Source organism: Macrobrachium nipponense, chromosome 17, assembly GCF_015104395.2.
Source record: "Macrobrachium nipponense isolate FS-2020 chromosome 17, ASM1510439v2, whole genome shotgun sequence".
NCBI classification, from domain to species: domain Eukaryota; kingdom Metazoa; phylum Arthropoda; class Malacostraca; order Decapoda; family Palaemonidae; genus Macrobrachium; species Macrobrachium nipponense.
Genome location: NC_087210.1, coordinates 28,343,626 through 28,364,613, shown reverse-complemented (window position 1 = coordinate 28,364,613; position 20,988 = coordinate 28,343,626). Strand labels below are relative to the sequence as shown.

The 20,988-nt window shown below is 38.8% G+C and overlaps 1 protein-coding gene across 1 annotated transcript in view; it reads left to right on the top strand.

Moving 5' to 3' along the window:
* Window positions 1-20,988, top strand: part of LOC135196150 (GATOR complex protein Iml1-like) — a gene marked incomplete in the record, with an annotated part of 480,334 nt that overhangs the window by 318,460 nt on the left and 140,886 nt on the right. Inside the window, 2 exon segments of the mRNA XM_064222704.1 lie at window positions 11,704-11,912; window positions 13,627-13,804. Coding sequence (XP_064078774.1) covers window positions 11,704-11,912; window positions 13,627-13,804 — 387 coding nt within the window.

Below are 20,988 nucleotides of genomic sequence, written 5' to 3'. Positions count from 1 at the left end.
CCTTGAATGACTCTCAATGAGGAACTCTGACCATCCATGGTGACTACAAAAGGCTGTATTGTCCTATAATGGCAACTACAGCTCATAATATACCTATGCCTGGCCCGAGACACGAGGTCAGAGAATACCAAGCCACATTTCTTCACTTTATAATGTTAATATTAATGACTGGTTTAACACAATTGTCATTGAGACCTGTGTAAAAAAATTACGATTCAATCATTTTTGGAGCAAATTTATCAATTTCAGTTACTAAACTGCTCCCCTTACCTCATTAAAATTTTAATAGATTGATGTTTGGCAACTCTAGACCAATTTCAATCCTAACAATGGTATTTGGATTTTTTCATCTTATCCCCCGAATATTCTTTTTTCAAATTCAGTTGACTGTTGTCTTGGAACGTTCTACACAAGGAAAAAAATTAACATCCAAGATGAAAAAAAAAATTTCATATTCAAATTTCTCAATTTATAGAAAAGTTCAGATAACAGATATCTTTTAAGCATTTAATCACACACAAACATACGTGTTTGAGCGCCAACTATATTTACATCCGCTAATCTTTACCTTCATCATAAAGGACCTCAGCTTATAAGATTTTACCATTCTTAAGAGATTAACGAAGGATATATTGTTCTTGACTGACAGATACAGATTTCGATACTTGACCTGAGAATCGAGATTGTAGATATGGCAACATGTTTGCCACGTTTCTCAAATATGATATTGAAAAGCTTAAGAATGTTGATCATTGACAACTGTATACATAAAAACCATGTTTAGCAAATATTTCAGAGTAATTCCCTTCAGTTTTGGCACATAACAATGACCTATATTCCATAAAATTTTCCTTAGAATGGAAGTTTGGCAACGCACATAAATGACTTTCGACCCAACAAAACCCTCAACATAGATTGGTACTACTATAGAACTACCCTGCGACAGTTGGAAACGTCCACTGCCAGGGAACCGGGTCGGTTCTCGGGATGATGGGATTCTGTGCCCTCCAATACCTACTTCGCCCTTTTCATGGTCTGAATCTCGTTTAAAGCGTTCGCCAAAGGACCGTTAAAGAGTTCACCTAAGTACCGTTTTGGTAAGCGTTAATGCTCGCTCCGTAGGCGCATTCTGTCATCTTCAACACCTAGTTTGAAGCATGCATAGGCTTAATAATATATGATACAGGTGTAGACATTTTCTTGAGATGATAATATATCTGTAGCAAGTTTTACACGTTTAGATATGTCGACTCAGTCGACTGTTTATCTCTCATGTTTTGGTTATTCTAAATTCTTGTATGCTAGCGTATTCCTTTTTCTTCGTAATGCTTGTGTTGGTTCTTTGCGTGCTTCCTCCTCGGCTATCGGCAAATCTCTCACTACTGCCTCGATTAATGTTTCTCTTTCAAGTCTACATTGTCTGTAGTATCTACAGTTCTCGCCGAGTTAGATATTCTAGCTTCAGAGATTTCTTACTTGGTTTCATGTAGGAATGCTTTCAAGTATGTACGATCGCTTTCGGACGAGGAGGGAGCGTTGTTTTAACTCCTCTCCCACCGCCTCCCACTTTTGGCGCCTCGTTCTCTCCTGTCGACTCCTACGGACTGCGGACCAGGGTTCCCAGACATACGATAATTATCGTACGAGTTCGGTAATTTGACCATCTGTACGATAAACGATTATTAATAAAAATACGATAATTGGAAGAGATTTGGTACAATAATTTGGTCTGATACATCGGGGAACCCTGCTGTTGAGACATTGTTGACTCGTGTTAACGCAGTTGACTTGTGCTGAGTGCAGACTTGGCCGAGTCCCGAGTCGCTTAAACTGTCTTGTTCTCAATGAGTCGTCGTGGATTCGATACAGCACTCAGCTGCTGTCACCTCTTATCGACAAGTGTTGCTTTTTATCGCCAAGGGTTGCGGAGAAAGAGCAATCCTTTAAGCTCTTTGTTTACCTCCTGTTGCCAGCTGTCTCCTCCCGTCGCCCGCTGACGGAAGAAGAGTTTGAATGGAGTTGGAGGAACTCGTTTGGGCCTGTCGGTGTTTGTTGCCACAATACGCCTTGCTGTATCCTCATTTTGTTGAGGATAGAGGCCACATAGAGAATATATCTTAATTGTCTTAGTGTATTTTGGCACACTCTAAATAATGGAGAAGAGAACCAACGCTTTCTCCAATTTGAGAGCACTTCGTAACTTTTCTCGTCCTCGGACACAATCTCCCTTTGTCTGCCTTGGCTTGTCATCTTGTTTTTTAAAGTCGCGGAGAGCCGAAGGCCGACTTTTGCTGTACAATGCTCATTGGTCCTTTAACCGCCTTTAATAGGAGGTTCGCTCTCTTTCTCTTTCCTGTGGGGAAATGAACTCAAGACTGACAGACATGCTGATGGATTTTCAGTCTGCTTGAGTTATTACCTTTTATATACGTTGTCTCGTCTCAGCGACTTCTTAGAGAGGTGGAGACACCAACCCAGGGCGAGTTTTAGTGAGGAAACAAGTAACTCTTTTCTGATGCTGCAGGGTAATGTCCTCATGCTTATACTCACTCTGTTTGGAAGAAGTGAGAACACTTTCACTTCCTGTCTGATTATGCAGCTCTGGATTATCTATTGGTAGTCTTATTTTATACCTTTGGGGATAAGTGCAGATTCAGGTTCTGGGATATGGACAGTTGCAGCCTCCTAACATACATGGAGAGACTTGCGACCAGTATGTTATATGGTGGAGACGGTGAAGGGCAGTTGTGATTCTTTGTGATTGTCCTCCACTGGTTTATTCTCCTTCTTATAGCTTCCCTTGTCTTCAGCAGAGGTCTCTCATAAGTCTCTTTTAGTAGGAGATTGTATATAGAGGGAATGATGGTCCAAGGGTAATTCTTTAGGAAGACACCCATAAGTAATTGGAGATATTCTTGGAAATTTGGAGACTGAATAACAGTAAGTGTCTGCCCATATACTTGTTGGTTTTCTAGCATGGTTTTAGTGCCTTTCCAAAGAATGGTCAGACTTGTGGTACACATGCAGAATGTATTCATTCCACTTACCATACATCCACAGTCATGCAAGTTCTTTCAAGGATTTTTACTAGAAGGTATTGCTGTTCTGTGCACTTTGTTTGGGTTAGTGTGCAGCCCTCTGTAAGTTAAGTCAGGGACTTGTTGCCCATTGGTAGATGATGTCGACTTCTACTGAATCAGTTATTCAAGTTAGCTCACTCTGTCAATAGTATTCTAAAGGTCAAGGACCGGTTGCTTCTTCTGGCCCAATTTCTATGCACTATATTGTTAATTTTTTATATCCCCATTCTTATCTATGGGGATGATATTTAATTATGCATGCTTGTTGGTCAAGATGAATAGGCATGTGCTGCTTGAAGATTTTAGACCGGAAAGAAACTTCCTATATGGTAAGGGCTTTTCCTCATTAGGAAACATGGCCTTATGGGTTATTTTCAGATAATCATGCTCAATTAATGTATGGTTTCAGCGTAAGAATTAGGACTTACAAATAACTTTAATTAAATTTGTAAGTAATCCAGAACCAACTTTGGCTCCAGGACTGTAGGAGGGACACTTTAACCAGGAATCGTCCATTTGGTTCTTAAACCTAAGTCCAAGTTTTGGTCTTTTCCCTCATGTCATGCAACACAGAGTTTAACCCTCTTACGCCTAAGCCCTAAAAACCAAAACGTCTCCCGTATGCCGAGGCGGGTTTGGAGTGAGTGCGGAAGCGGAAAAAATATTTTTTTCAAAAAATCACAGCGCGTTTAGTTTTCAAGATTAAGAGTTCATTTTTGGCTCCTATTTTTTCATTGCATAAATTTTAGTATGCAATCATCAGAAATGAAAAAAAATATCATTATCATATATAAATAATGGGATATATGGTAGCGACAAAAAAAAAAATTCATACATAATTGTATTCAAATCAAGCTGTGCGAAAAACGGTTGAAGCTAACGAGTTCATTTTTTTTCGTTGTATTGTACACTAAATTGCAATCATTTATATATATAACACATTGTAAAACGATCAAAGCAACACAGAAAAAATATTATCACAAAATGATGCATGAATTCGTAACTCGCTGACGTAAAAAAATGTTTTTTTCAAAAATTCACCATAAATCTAAATATTGTTCTAGAGACTTCCAATTTGTTTCAAAATGAAAAGAAATGTTTGAATATTACGATACTGTAAGCGTGTTAGCTTAGAATTGCAGTTTTTTACCATTTCAGACGAGTTAAAGTTGATAATTCGCAAGAAAAGCACGAGCACAAGAAAATGGCGACTTGTCGCTGGCGCTAAAAATTAAGGATGACCGCTAGGGGCGCTGCTGTCCGTGGCGTCCTCTAGTAGTAGTAGTAGAGGCTGCATCGCCCGTTGGTATCAGCTCTCTCTTGGGGGGATTCTGATAGGGAAGTTCTAATTGGTGTTTGTCTCGTGGTAGTGTTCCACACTCGCCCCTATATCATACCGACACTTCTTTTTAAGAGTGAGCGAGTCAGTTTTACTGACATTTTCTTAATTTTGTTTTTCTCTGGTAATTTTAGGCTAATTTTACCTAGAAAGAATGATATTAAGGATACTTTCATAGGGCGACACGAGCCAATCACCCAGAAATAGATTTTTCCTTCGTCAAAATCCCTTTTATATGCAAATATTGCAAAAATAAGAAAAGCTACAACCTTCAAATATTTTTGTTTGTATTCTTCATGAATTTGCACACATTTTCATATATGAACCTCTATAAAACACCTAATATGAAAAGGAGGAAATATTAGGAGAATGCGACGTACGCATTTCGGAGATTTGCGGCCGCGAATCGGCGCGCGGAGGGAAAGAAAGTTTTTTTAAAAATTCACCAGAAATCTAATTATTGTGCTAGACACTTCAAATTTGTTTCAAAATGAAGATAAATGACGGCATATTACTAGATTGTAAAAGTTTTAGCTTACAATTGCGTTTTTCGACTATTTCTGTAGAGTCAAAGTTGACCGAAGTGGTTTTTTTCGGTTTATCGTGATTTATGTGTAAATATTTCAAAAAAGAGAAAAGCTACAATCTTCAATCATTTTCCGTTGTATTCTAGATGAAATTGCGCACATTTTCATATATAAAACTTTATGTAACGGCTAATTTTAAATGGTGCAAACATTTCGACAATCGCACGAAAAAATTTCTGATTTTTTTCGGAAGAGTTACCGCGCGGACGTAAGGAAAATGTTTTTTTTTTTTTTTTTTTTTTTTTTTTTTTTTTTCATAAATTCACCATAAATCGAAATATTGTGCTAGAGACTTCCAATTCATTGCAAAATGAAGGTAAATGATTGAATATTACTAGAATATAAGAGTTTTAGCTTACAATTGCGTTTTTCGACCATTTCGGTAGAGTCAAAGTTGACCGAAGGTTGAAATTTTTGCACTTATTGTTATTTATATGAAAATACTTCAAAATTGATAAAAGCTACAACCATGGATTGTTTTTAGTTGTATTGTGCATGAAATTACGCACATTTCCATATATAAAACTTTATGTAACGGCAAATTTAAAATGGTGCAAACATTAGGACAATCGCACAAAAAAATTTATCGGAAGAGTTAGCGCGCTGACGTAAGGAAAATTTTTTTTCATAAATTCACCATAAATCGAATTATTGTGCTAGAGACATCCAATTTGTGGCAAAATGAAGGCAAATGATTGAATATTACTAGAATATAAGAGTTTTAGCTTACAATTGCGTTTTTTTACCATTTCGGTAGAGTCAAAGTTGACCGAAGGTTGAAATTTTTGCACTTATCGTTATTTATATAAAAATATTTCAAAACTGATAAAAGCTACAATCATGAGTATTTTTTTTTTTATTTTACATTGAATTGCGCACATTTACATAAATAATACTCCATATAACGGATAATTTAAAACGGTGCAAAAATTATGTCAAAGTGACGAAATAATTTTTGAGATGTGTCACTGATACTTTTTAGTGCGATAAGAAAGAAATTCGCGCTTGCGCGCCTGCGTAACGATTGTAAACAAAACAACGCCTTGATCCGTGAACTCCCAGCATCCCCCAAGGCGCGTGATTCAAAAGTTTTCGGCTGGTAGGCCTATAAGTATTTTTCCGTGAATTTTTAAAAAAACTTTTTTGAGTCGACGTTTAATACGTCTAATCGGCATACGGGAGACATTTTGACTCGACGTTTAATACGTCCAATCGGCGTAAGAGGGTTAACTAATGTCATTAACCTTTCATGTAACATAGAATGGTCAACTACATGTGGTAAAACTATTTATATGTCAGGGCAGTGGAAAGACATCTGGATGCTTAGCAGGTTTATTCCCGGTCAGAAACAAAGTCTTGGTGGGAAGTTTGCTGCTTTGAGTGAAATGAAACAACATATTGGTTTGATCATCCATTCTGTGGAAGGACAGTGTTTTAGCAATTGTGGATTCAGGAAGAACAACTGCCTACAAGGGCCCTGACATCCATAAATTTGGCACTTGGGTGGATTTAAGGAACACTCATTTAGCTTCCTAGCAGGTAGATGAACAGGGACAGCTGAATGATTACTACTACTTTGTTGGCCCTCAGGCTTGAGCAGTGGATGTTTCCTTAAATTTTGCCTAATTCAGACTCATAGGCCTGCCCCTTGTATCTACTCTGAATTCTATTGAGCAATTTTATGTTCAAGAATTGCTTAGTCTCCTGTAGAGCCCTTGTAGCCTCAGGGCATAACTTTTCAGAATTTCCAATGCTCTTGGTAGATGTCTCTTTCTTCCGTTGAGAAGAAATCAATTCTACTACACAATTCCATATAGTTCCATTGACATAGGCATCTCCTTAACTGCTTGGAGAGGTTAGAATGTCCCCTCCCAATAATAAGATTTTCAAGTTATCATAGGATCTGTCGTTAATTTAAAACTGCCATGCCCTGGGGTCAGAAGCAGTGGTCTGTGTGTTGCTGAGGGTACCATTCTGGAGGAATTTTCAGCACTGGAACCTTGTAGACATCAATGTTTTCTGTTTAGAGGAGATAAGACTTTTCACTGTCTACTTCCAGAGTTATCGTTCCATACGTACGTACTTTCCTCAGTATTGCATCAAGTACTTTTAGATCTTGCTAAGGACCAGCACTGTAAGGTGTTGAGATTGAAGCCCCTTCATCTCTATATCAGTCTCTCTCTGGAGTTTAGATGCGGGTCTAAACTTGATCTGAAATTACTGTAAAACCTTTTATTTAGCAGTGGTTAATAAGTAAATTTGCTGTCAACACCCTTCTTTAAGCGGGTTTAAGGGAATGCTATTTTAGCTTTCTGCCTTAGAGCTGAGGGTTATGTTAAGGCTATGCTTTACAGTTCCCTGTAAGAATTCCAATCTAACCCTTTCGGGAGGGGGGAGGGAAGAGGAAACTTATCTATCGTGTTGGGCATTTAAATTTAAAGGTTAAACCTAGAACATTTTTATCATCCTTTTAAAGACCTTGAACATCTTTGTCAAAGAGGCAAAATTAACCTTTGGTTTTGTGGTTTTAAGAAAAACAGATGTTTTGGTCAAAGGTTAGCCTGGAAGAGACAAAAATCAACCTTTTTGTTTTGTGGTTTTAGAAACCTAGAATGTATTTGTGAAGGTTAAGCCCGGAAGAGGCAAAGTTAACCTTTTGTGTTGGGATTCTTAGAAACTTATAACACCTTTGCCAATGGTTAAACTTTAGACAAAGTTAACTTTTGTTATGTAGTTTTAGAAAACCTAGAATGTAGTTGTGAAGGTTAAGCCTGGAAGAGGCAAAGTTAACCTTTTGTCTTATGATTTTTAGAAACTTTGTCAAGGAACATAAGGTCCTCTCTGACATAATGGATAGGCTAGTCTATGAGAACTAGCTCCATATCTTCTACCTTATTGAAGTTAAACATTCATAATGTGAGCAGCAGTTGCAACTTCATTTAGTGTTAAGTCAATTTGCCGCTCCAGAATAGGATTGATGTGTCACAGTAGAAGTACAATTCAGTTTTTGTCTGAGTATACAGAATTGTGTTTGAAAACAGTAAAGCCCTTAATCTGTTACTAGTAGTGGGTAGTCTTTTCCTGAACCGAAAAAGAGCAATTATTTAGGCTCTTTTGTTTAAATCCCGGGGTTTTAATATTTTGGGGAGCGTGAAGGTACAAATTTTGTATAGGAGCGTACCTTTATATGGTAAAGGTATTCATTTTAAGTGACTGTTGTTTGATAGGGCTTTTGGACCCAGGCACAGTGGTCCCTCATACCGCTTGCATTTCATGCTGGCTGAATCAAAGCGGTTTTCTCCGCAAGGCTACTCTTTGCTGCATACGTATGAGAGCCTTGCTCCCTGAATGGAATCCAACTTCTGGTGGTAGTAAAATCCACCAAGGATTCCAGATCAGGTGAGAATGTTTTGGGTTTCGTATAAGAAACCTGTAGCTCGAATGGCTGAGTGGAATTTTGTCTAGCTGCACTACCCACCATCCTCTTCTTAATGTGGGAATCAGCTAATTTAACAGTAGGTAAGATTCATCTCAAATAATATAAATTTTCATAATAAAATTTATTATTTGGATACTTACCTACTGTTAAAGTAGACCCACCCAGCCTCCCCACAACTTAGTGGGCTGTCAAGGAGAATTCTGACAAGAGCTAAAACATTCAAAACACACCTGGTGGAGAACAAGTAAACTAGACAGTCATCCGGGAAGCCATTCGATTTTTTTGTTTGAATGCCGACTCGCCTAATTGGCAGGGAGATATAGCTAATTTAACAGTAGGTAAGTATCCAAATAATAAATTCTATTATGAACATTTATATTTTTTTCCACATTGTTTCTGTCCAGCATCATGATCTTTGAAACTCCACCAGGCATCAGCTGTTGTCATCCTGTTTTTGTATAAACTAGAGTTCCACAGCAACTCCTTTGGTTATATAAATCATTGTATCAGTTTTCTTTCATGTCCACTCTGTAACTTATTGCATAACCTGTCACCTACCTCGTCCATACCATGATTACTAACATTACATTGCCAAAGTTGTACAAATGTATCTACAACATGTGTTCCACACATATCAGCAACTTATCAACAAACTTGGGAAAGTGATGTTATGGACAGGTATGAATGCACCTCAAGTCTAAACAGAGAAAAGTGAAAACTGGGCCTTATAAAAAAGTAAAAACTTGGAAGTCTCCTGTTCTAACCATACTAAAGTTGTGCTTGGATATTTATGTTAACATTTTACTCATAGAATACAAATTGTTAACAGTTTGATCCCAACTTCCTTTTTGTCAGAAAGTTGAAGGTTCTGATTATTAATGAGCACAAAACCTAGCACACCCACAAATTATTTTCAGGTAATTCATCGGTTTCAACATCTCAGTCCATTCCACCTAAACTGGTTTTCAGGCTGATTTAAAGTGGTAATGATGAAATCTAAGTTTTAACAATAAAATTAATTTTGCATACAAACTCATTACATATGAGGTAAATTCCCACTCCCCAGCCATACTGTCCTAGGAGGACATTTCACTCAGAGCATACAATTTATAAACCATGTGATCCCACTCCCTATTTACCTTGGAAAATCAAAGGATCTGATTATTAATGAGTCCCTGAAGGCTTAAGCAGACCTTGAGATTGTTTTCAGTCAGCTCATTGGTTTCATCATCTCAAGTCCATCCCACCTGAATTGATATTCAGGTTAATTAAAAGTAGAAGGTTTTTAGTAATTAAATTAGATTTTCAAAAACAAAATTGTGTGGCATTTTGTATTATGACCAACAGCACAATGACTATCCATAGTACTGTATTTTGTACAGTACTGTGCCATAAGTTACAGAGTAGGAAGTGGGACCTATAGTTTTGTTTCATGATCTTTTTAAATATTTAACCAGTGGATTACAAGCAACAGCTCAGGCTGATCTGACTTCAAAACTTTGTCTGCTAGGATATTTATCAGCACAAAACAAAATAGTTACTCAATATGATAAGTTTCAGTATCTGTTTTTTATTGAACAATAAGTATGGAAGGAAATTGTTTGTGTGTATGTGTAGATTGATTTTGCACTCCACAGAAATCTATGTTAAGAGCAACAACATCAGGTATGGTGGTATGAACATTTTCATGTCAAGATAGCAGCAACAAGATGCCATCTTCAACAGCATGATATCAAGAAGACCATGGTAAAAACAGAAAATTAATAGGACAACATCAAATGCAAGTCATGGTGATATGTAGAACCTGGCATCAAGAAGATAGAAATACTTATGTCAAGAGCATAACATCAAAATGATATGATGTTGAAAGCATAGCATTAAGACTGCAGCATTGAGCATGAGACCCAGTATTGCAACAAACAATGTTTTTGTGTATCACTTCATAGCAGGGGCATGATAACTGGGTACATAGAAGGTTGAGCAACTTGTTGGAAGAGGAAGGAGCATAGTATTTAGATACACATGAAACAATGAGACAATACTCTTTTAGTAAATCCTCAACATGTTGAGGATTCCAGGATGTAATGGTACCTTTCTAGAGACTGAAGAAGCCTGAGTTTGACACAGTTCCAGATGTTGGTTGCATACCAATTTGCAGAATTTTTCTGTATTCATTGTATATTAAATGGCACACAGCTCTTAACTACAGAGCACCCAGCACTAATAAGTATTGCACACATTCCTGCCCCCGTTAAGGTAAACAACTTTTCCACTGAAAGATGTTTTTCAGACTCTGTCAAGTAAGCAACCATTCTTTTGTACTTGTGAATCCACCTTAAACCTTCCATGATTTAACAGCCCAGGAGATAGGCAAATAATGGACCACTTTGTAAGATTAAGACAATGCTAATGAACAATGACTGCATTGTGGGCAAGTTGTCAGTCCAGGAATGTTGTAGATGGACAGACTATGTGTCAGAAAGGATTCTCTTCAGGGAACCAAGATGGCATTAGATGATTCAGCTCACATATCTTATAAAGTTATAGGTAAATATTACCCACTTCTAGTTATTTGTAGTTTAAACAATGATGATGTCATGGGACAGAATACATTCCATTGGTTCCCAAATTTGGATAATGAACATGATTTCCTTTAGGCTGTTGCTAGCAGGACTGCCATGCTTGGGCAGTGGTTGACAAAAATATAACACCATTACTTTTTGTGGCTGGTTACAGTTGCTGGTGTGGTAATGACAACACAGAAAAGCTCTGTCATGATTAACCCCATTTATCAAAGGAAAGCTTGTTGTGAAATTCAAACCTCAACAGAAGCTCGCACAGATGTTAGAAGGAAACCCTGTTCTTACTTATATCATCCTGTGTCAGTATACACATATTGTGGGTATATGGCCTCATCAGGGCTTTGTTCAGAACCTTTTTTTAATTGCTGATATGTTTTCAGAAAGCTGGTGACCAATTAGGATTCCTGTTGTAGTCTGCTTCTAGGAGAACTTAAATACAACTGAGGGGATTTTTCACTGTGTATATTATCCAAAAAATTGTAATTATGTTCTTTGTTTATAGAGTAGCCAACTTTTATGACATGTTTGTTAGTATGAAAAAGATACTCCATCAATTTATTCCGTGTATCATTATTTTCAAAATTTCTCATACAAGTTAGAGACATTTTTCTATGACTTTGTATTGAGGTCTTTTGAACACAGACAAAAAAAAAAAAAACTTTGAATTTTCTTTCAGGGGTTTCAAATCATTGTCAAGCCAGAAAAGACTCAATCACAAGTTCCTGTTGCCATGGGCAACAGTCCACGTTATGCAGGACTTGGAACGCTTATGCGAACACGATCTCGAGCAGAATCTTCACAAGAGTATCGGTTGTCAATTGGTCGAATCTTTCACAAGATATTCCTCTGTGGGTCTACAATAACAGTTACTATTTATCGACCAAGGTAAATAATTATTTGTAATGCATGAAAACAGTTTGTTGTTTGACATTGTATTTAAGATTCTTTTATCTAATGCCAGGAAGAAATAAGTGAAACTCAAACTCAGAGGTCTACATGTGTAGAAAATATTTTTTTATGTTGAGTACACTTCCTTCTATTAATTGTAGAATTATACTACATATTTGTTTTTTTTCTATTTTAATTGTCTTCCACATTTCTTCATTTCTAATAACTTACCTGATATAAAACTCTGTCTACATTTGTGTGTATGTCTGACATGAACTTTTCATACTTTCAAAATCTCCAGAACCATTGTCATTATCGCAAACACTTTAGCCTGAACCCCCATCAGGTCTAGATTGTCAGCTATCCCCATTTTCCATGATTTTACTGGGCCTTCCTACTGGTCTTCATCCTGTTACTTCGTATCTAATCTTTTTCTGACCAGATGTTCCTCACACATTTTCACTAGTACATAGCCATATTATCCAAATTTCATCTTTTCATTCATTCATTCTATACCACTGTTGTCAGTCGCATACCCTAGATAAGAAAAATTTTATACTGCCTTAATATTTTTACTCTAGAACCCATCTTTAAAGTAGTCAGTTGATATAAATCATTAAAGGTGTGTAAATAAATTGGCCTATAAGAATCTATTTACCTGAAGTGACAACCAAGCTAGTCCAGTGAATGCAAACTGGAACTAAAAAGGTTCAACATCAGCCACTGTGAGAACTTTCCCACCTTTAAGATGACATCATTTTGTTCCAAAATTATGCTAGCCTTAGGCAGTGAAAAGTACAACAATCGGCCAGTTTAAGTACAGATGAGGTAGTGATTGACATTCATGACATTTTTTCGAAAGTGGTCTTGTCAGATGAGTAAATTCTTGCAAATGAGTGTCTTCCTTTGCTAAAACTTTTCTCTTATGTAGCTTTACATGTTTGTCAAATAGTTTGTACTCTCAGTTTTATCCAGGTCTTGGTTTGCACTTTCTTTGCATTTTTCACTTATTCATTCCTTTCTTTCTTAATTTTAGTATACTTTGTGTATTTTGTGGTTTGAAGGTTCAAGTATTACTGTGAAAATAGTCCAAGTTTGTTATTGTACCACCAAAGGATTTTCATTGCTGGTTTGGGGATAAATCTGTAAACTTTACACAAGCACCAGGAAATAGTTAATCTTACGTCAGCACTAGTTGGAAAATTGCCAGGAGACTGGAATACCAATTGTTCAAAGGGAAAAGTTTTTGTCCTACCTACTGGTTCACATGTACAATACAAGGACTGGTTCTTATGAATGTTTTTTCTTTAAAGTTTTTATGCTCTGTGTAGGAGCTTGTTCCCTGTGGGTATTAATTTATTGTATGATGTAATTCAAGTACTTTGGTTAAAATTTGTTTCTTTTGTTGCCAACCTCTAGAGAACTCTAGACTGAAATAAAAAAAGTGGGTAGTATATGCGAAAAATGTGGAAATTAATTAAACATGACTGTAGTTTTCCCATTAGTTTCATTTAAACATAAAATTTAATTTTTTGTGTCTGACTTTCTAAGCTATTATTATGGTGGAGAACAGGTATGAGTAGGACATTTGGCTGTATGTAATGCTAATGCCGTACAAGAAATAATTTTGTGATGCATAAACTGCCTTTTTCTAAATTATACATTTTGTCAATTTTATTTTATTGTGTAACCCGGCTTTGTTTTCCTTTAGGCACCCTCATCCTCAGCTGAAGCGTCAGTACAAGTATAGATTTCAGTCGCCATACATGACTAGTTATGAAGTTTCTTGGGTAGAGTTTCGTACTGAGAGGCTTGAAACTTACCGATGGAGTCATCTTGACAATTACATTTGCTTCCATGGAGAATCTTCAGATTATCCTTTAATAGAGGTAAAATGTTATTTAGATTTTTGGGCATCAGTATGCTTTGTTTAGAATTTTTAATAACTATTACGTAATACAACAGTAATACTTCGAACTTATGAGAGGTTAGGTTCCAGAACCCCTCGCACAAGTTGAAGATTCGCTTAAGATTGATATGGTCACTAAAATGCTCATAAATGATTATTTCTAGAGTTTAAACTCTAAATATGGCCATAATTATGCTTCCAAAGTATTAAGCTAATTTTCAAATAAAATTAGAGTTACTGTATTTTCATTTAAAAGTTAGATTAATACATTACCCTTAAAAAAGAAATAAATGGTTGCCATGAAACTTTAGTACCTCATACGTCACAGTCATAACTAAGGTACACAATTCAATCAAATGAAGAAAATATGTGCGTATGTAATGTTGCAGAGGGTATAGGTAAAATTTAGTCAATTTAAAATCATTTACTGTAAAAGAGAGAGAGAGAGGTCAGGGGTGAGGAGCAGGGGCAGGTAGGTAGACAACCCCTAGAAATCCATGTTCATCACAAGAAGTCTAATGGACAAGAAGTACATATACATATCAATTAGAGAGAGAGAGAGAGAGAGAGAGAGAGAGAGAGAGAGAGAGAGAGAGAGAGAGAGAGAGAGAGAGATTTTATGGTAAAATTCGTAGCTATTTTATTTAACCATCAAATGGGCATCATAATAATGATAATATACTGTAATTACAACATTTATAATATGCATTTCTGTAGTAAATTATGTGAAATTTCAAACAAACGAAATGCGATTCTGTGTCTTTTCCAAAAGTTTTGAAGAGACTTCTTTATGTGAATTGCTACTGCTTTTATGTACATTGAGTTATGTTTTTACTGTCTCTTCTCCTCCTCTCTTCAACAATGCGTATACTAAACGCTCCCTCTCTCTATCTCCCTGCAGTAACATATTACATATTTTGTTCATCTTTTATGTTGTATCTTATTGTGAAATATTTATTCTTTTATTTATTTTGTTGAATATGGTTACCTTTGTAAAGGAAAAAAACATTTAAATACAACCTTTCCCACACGATAAACACTTCCTATGCTCTTAAACTTTCCCACAGTCTTAGATCAATTTAATTTGAACTAATAATATTCTATTTAGGTACTCACCACTGAGTATACTACAGCTTGAATGTTGAAGTGAACGATGAATGAGGTGTGCAGTACTGATGACGATGAGATGAATGTATGTACTGCACTGCCAAGAAGAGCATTACAGCTCTTCGTCAGGCACCACTTCATCAGGCGCTTCATTAAGTGGTGCAGTATCCTCACCCTCGTCCGTAACTCCTGTTTTCACTAAAGGCATAGGTATAACTGGCATCTCCTTCCAAATGAGGAACATAATTATGGGGAGTTGCTGGTGCTGCTTTTTCTTTTGGCCAAGAAGGTTTTTATAAACCGGAATGCCAACCTTGATTGTATTGGAGAACTGCAATGAACAGAGCATCTGAGGGTCCCATTCTTCTGCCACTCGTTGAAGTTCTTTGGCCATTCTGACCATGGTTGCGAGGTGATCAAGTGTTAGGCCAATCTCCTTTTCTTCAACCGCTAGTTGATTTTGTTCCTTTTCCTCTTCTTCGCCTGCTGACTTCATCGCCATCAGGTCATCATCTGTCAATGGTTGTGATTGGGCATTGATCAGGTCATTAACGTCATCAGGCATCGTATCATTAAAGCCCTCTCTTCGAGTAGTTTGCCAGCTTCACAGCTTTATCTATCGTAGAATGATGGACTTCATCAGGAGAGAATCCCCTATAATTGTGGTCCACTTCTGGCCACAAATTTTCCCAGCTGGCATTTAAAGTTTCCTTCTTCATCTCCTTTGTGGAGACACAATGCAATGGTTTAGTCATGCCAGTACACCTTTAGCAAAAAGTCTTCATCAGAGTCCATAGCTTCAACGAGGTTTTGCGTATAGAGTGCCTTAAAAGCGCGGATAACACCTTGATCCATGGGTTGAATCAGTGAAGTGGTGTTCGGCGGCAAGAACTCTACCTGCACACCATCATATGAAGATCAACAGCGTGGCCTCCTGCATTGTCCATGGTCAGAAGAACTTTGAATTTAAGGCCTTTCTCTGCCAGATAAAGCGGTCCCTGTGTTTTTTTACTCATAAATAAGCCCTGGTGTTATCATAAAGCCTGCAGCATTCCCCCACACGATCATTGTTACACGATCTTTTTGGGTTTTAAATCCCAGGGCTTTGGCTTCGTCCTTTATAATAAAAGTGTGAAATGGCATTCACTTCAAAATAATCCCATTTCTTCCATATTGAAAGCTTGCTCAGGCTTATAATATCCTTCCTTAATGATGGTTCGAAAGTGTTGTTCACGTACTCCTCGGCTCCAGCTTTATCCGCAGAGGCAGCTTCTCCATTCAGAGAAATGCTCTTAAGTCCAAAGTGTTTCTGAAACTTGTCAAACCAGCCCTTGCTGACACTGAGTGTGGTTGGTCTGATGAGAGAAGCACTTGATGGTCTTGCTTCTGGGTCATCATTATTATTGTCGCTGTCCTAGTTCTCATCATTGCGAATGTCACTGCTTTTAGCAAAAGTTTTGTACAGTTTCTTGGCCTTCGTGCATATGATGTTGGTATCTGCTGAGATATTCTTCTTCCTGTAGTCACCGATGCACAGGGCCATTGCAGACTCCATCCTCACAATGGCCTTATTGTGGGGAGTTACCATCCTCTTCACAGTCTTGTTAAAAGACAATATTGCTTTCTTCCTCATAACCATTTGTTCATACGCGAACAAACCCTGGCCTTAACAATAGGATCATTTCTAGCGCCTAGCTGGATCCGGTAAAAAGCAGATGAAAGCAAGGAATCTTGTGGTATCTGGCAACGCATGCGTAGATAGGGTGAAGAGTGGTCAAACACCGAACATCTACTCCAGTCTTTTCTTTACCAACTGGACGAGAGTTGGGTTTTATTTTCTTCTCTTGGCCTTTTCCCCGGTTCTTGCCCGTTTTGTTCTTTTAGTGTGTTTGTGTGTGTTTTTATTGTCATTTTGTCCTTCTTTAAGTAGCAAACTGAAGATTCATTGATGCCATAATGGCGGCCTACAGCAGCGTAGCTTCTCCCTTCCTTGAGCATGTCAAGGAGTTTCACCTTTTCTGCGATGGTAAGCATCTTCCTCTGGCGCATGGGTTCAATGCCAGAAGCTTCAAAAGGCGCAGAATGGTCGGGTGGCATCATAGAGCTTGAAGTAAATTCAATATAGCTCATAAACTTCACAAAAACACAACACTACAGAGCAACACTAAGCACAGCGATTGGGCACTGATGTAAAATGGACATGGCGAGATGTTGCTGAGCAGGAGACAAAGGAGACTGATGCTACAGTCACTCAGCCAATCAGTGCCCAGGATACAGAATATGGTGCTCTGGTTGGTCACCTCCCATCCATCAGCCAATAGTGTGCTGTGTTACAATCTCAGTGTGGGCAAACTAGCTCCAGCAGAAGCATTCGTAGTGCGTTTAACATACATGCAAATGTTTGTACTCGTCTGCTCTACGTACGTAGCTACATACATTTTATTTTGGTTCCAAAAAAAAAAGTGATTGCATTCTGCACTAGGTAAAGAAGATTTGCAAACAGGTTTATCAAATATTTATTGAATCATTGAAAACAATGGAAAAATGTCCAGTTTGTCTGCATACAGAAGTACAGATTGTAACAAAGGGAATAAAGGGGAAATATAAATATTGTTTTTAATTTTTTAGGCTAAAAAAATGCTTATTTTAGCATGAAAATAAAATTTTATGCTAAAAAATGCTTTTCTGCCACAAAAATAAAAAATTTAGGTCAGAAAATGCTTATTTTACCACACATAACAATAATATACTGCAAAATCCTGCCATACATATAGTGAAAAATCGGCAATACAAATTTAGATATGTTAAATTTTAAAATGTTGCAATGCACTAAGACCGCAATGAGTGAACTGCGATACAGCAAGGGACTACTGTATTGGCACCAAAAATTGCCATTTTTCAATTAGCTGCAATTTTCGTTTATCATCAAGAAGTTGGAATGGAACCCTTGCCAATAACCGGTGATTGCCTGTACTGTATTTGGTGCTATAGTGACAAGGAGAAACAATGATTGTCTTATGACATATACCAGGAAAATTCAGGATGGAATGGCCCGATGCTTCTACCGTATTTGAGAGCTGGGTAAACATTTCCTGGAACTTGGTCTGGACCAAGTTCCCGACAACGTCGCCCACCTGCTGCAAGATACTAGTCAAGAAGGCATCAGGATCAAAGGAGGAAGACTGAGCTTTCTCCCTCCGAGGTTTAGGTCTGGACACCTTATCAGACGGGGTAGCCCTTGCCTTGTCTGCTCCGGGATGGTGAGCTGATGGCTTAGTGACAAGGCTGCTAATAGACTTCTTTGGCAGGGATTTTGTCTTGGGTTTGAAGTCTGGAAGTTTTGTCTTAGGGGACCACTGAGGAAATCTTTGGTCTGACTGACCGAGACTTCTCAGTGAATCCCCGGAAAGAAGTAGAAGTAGAGGGGGTAGAAGTTAAGGAGGAACTCAAGGAAACCCCTTGAGCCCCTACAAGGTCTGCCTCACCAACACCCTTACCATTGCGCATGCCATCAACAGTCATGGGCTCCAAATCCAAATCAAGGGCTGCAACGTTCCCCGTGACCTCCTCGGCAATTCCTCCGTCCTCCGGAAGTGCAACCGCGGCCTGGATTTCGGCGATCAGGGGCGCAGCTATCTTGGGATCCACCGCTGAACCTCTCTTCGCCCCAGGGAAGATGAGGGTGGACATGTCCTGGGCCAGGATATAGGGTTGCCCCTTGGCAGAGTTCCTCCCGAACCCTCCAACCCAGGTCTTCAGGGTGGCTAGAGCTGCAGTCCAGACCGCTTCCAGGCCCTGTAAAAAGGGGTTAATATTAGTACTTAATACTAGAGGCAGACTTAACTTAGTACAATATCAAGAATGCAATTTAATGAATCTCATTGTATCATTATATACAGCCCAGAATGCCACCTACCTAGGTGGTGGCTTCGTTGACTAGGATGTAGCACACTGAGCAGTTCTTGTGGTGCCACACAACAAAGTCCTCCACCCTCACCGCACATCCGGTGTGGGTCCGGCAAACTTCATGGCCGCAGTGGTCCTGGAGAACTGCGTTGCAGCCCTCCTGTAGACAATAGGTAACCTGTAAGTTAAATGAGACATGAGTATCATCAACAACCTTCAGAATGGTTCCATGGTTGTGAGGTATGATACTGCTGCCGGAGTAACTCCGGCGGTAGCAGGTATATTTATATATATATATATATATATATATATATATATATATATATATATCTATAATATATATATATGTATATATATATATATATATATATATATATATATATATATACTATATATAAGGGATTTTGACGTAGGAAAAATCTATTTCTGGGCAAGGAAGCTGTGTCGCCCAGTGAAATACATTCCTTTAGCACTATTTCTAAGGTAAAATATTGCTATAATACCAGAGAACTGCTAAATTGGACATGCCTATTATAGCAATATTTTACCTTAGAAATAGCGCTAAAGGAATGTATTTCACGGAGCGACAGAGCTGAGCCCAGAAATATATCTATATACGATAAATGCCACCCTGTCACTACCAGCTCCGGGGCCTGTATACCTTGGAGTGATGTCACGAGCGGGCCAAGGGGGCTCTGAATTCAACAGAACTCCGGCAGCGCCGGAGTAGAATCTAATAGATTAGATGATCTCAAGGTGTCCCCAGGCACCGGAGTAAGTAACAAACAAAGATAGAAACAGGATTGAGGAGCTGAGGTAACAGGGCGACAATTCCGTTGGGGGAGTAGCAACTCCTCCGTAATGAAATCTAATATTATATGTATGCTATGACAGATGCAAAATTAAAGGTATCCCACGAAAAGGCCGGAGCCTTACGTCTGAGGATGCATCGAGTCCCAACGCCGGAGCTCTGAGGCCGCCGGAGCGGGTAGGGAGGGGGAGGCATAACAGACAGAGAGGGGGATGTACTACTTGGAGGGTCGGGGGTATCCCGCTCTACTGGGCCTGGTGGCCAACCATGGCTCGGGTGGGCAGGATGTGTCACTGAACTCCATAGTGGGGCGGCTGAGTACGGCAGGCCTGCGCACCGAGTGTATCCCCCCCCACTCCAAGTGTCCCCTCCCCGCTCTACGTAAACTCGGGTGGGCTACCTGGATAGCGTGAGCGCACACCACCGAAGTGGGTGAACGAGTAGGTTGGGGGGTGGTTGGTCGGTAGCAGGGTGGCTCGTACGCGATCAACTGGAGACCCTCTCAGCCGGGTGAACAGACACGCAGTGTGAAGGACCAGCCGACCGCAAGAAGGCCAACTGGCCAACTTGAAGCCGTGCAGAATAGCAACATATAATATAAATATCAGTATAAAAATTAGCTGTCCTAACACGGGAAGATGTGAAATAAACAAAATAAGAAGAAAGAGAAAGAGGTTGTCGTAGAGCGGTTAGGCTAATCGCAAATCCGAAGATTTGGGTGTGTTAGCCTAGCGACTCAGAGCGGCTAGTCAGTAAGCCGTGCCGAAAAGATCGGGGGCAGGCGACTAGGGAGTGGAGGACAAAAGAATATGAAGGGACGAGGTCCTAAAGTAAAGGCATGAGGGCCTAAGAACTCCTAACGCAAGGGAATCGTGATCTGACTAGGCTAGGCTAAGATCCGAAGCATGTGGTCAAAGCGGGAAACTCCCCGTGAAGGAACTAGGAAATAAAATGCCAAAGCTAACTGCATGTAATAAAATGCGATAAAATACTGCTTAACCTGTAAATCGAGCCCAATTGGTATGGGGGACCAGTGGTGTGCGAATAACCGCCATGCGGTCGACGAGTCAGTGATGGCGGCGCGGGGACGAGGACGCTCTCGCTACCGAACATCTAAAAACTCAAATAACTCTGCTAAATCGCCGAAGATCAATATTAACTGATCTTAAACATTAATAGCAGTACTTAACTTGGATGCAGAAACTTTATGTTCCATCTTGCAAAGCGTAAGAAATTACTGAGGTGAAAACACAGCACAGGTAAAAAACGTGTGTGGCGCCGACAATGCTATCGAAAGGAATGAAAACAAAGAAGCTGTCCGTAGTAGTAACAGGTAGCGG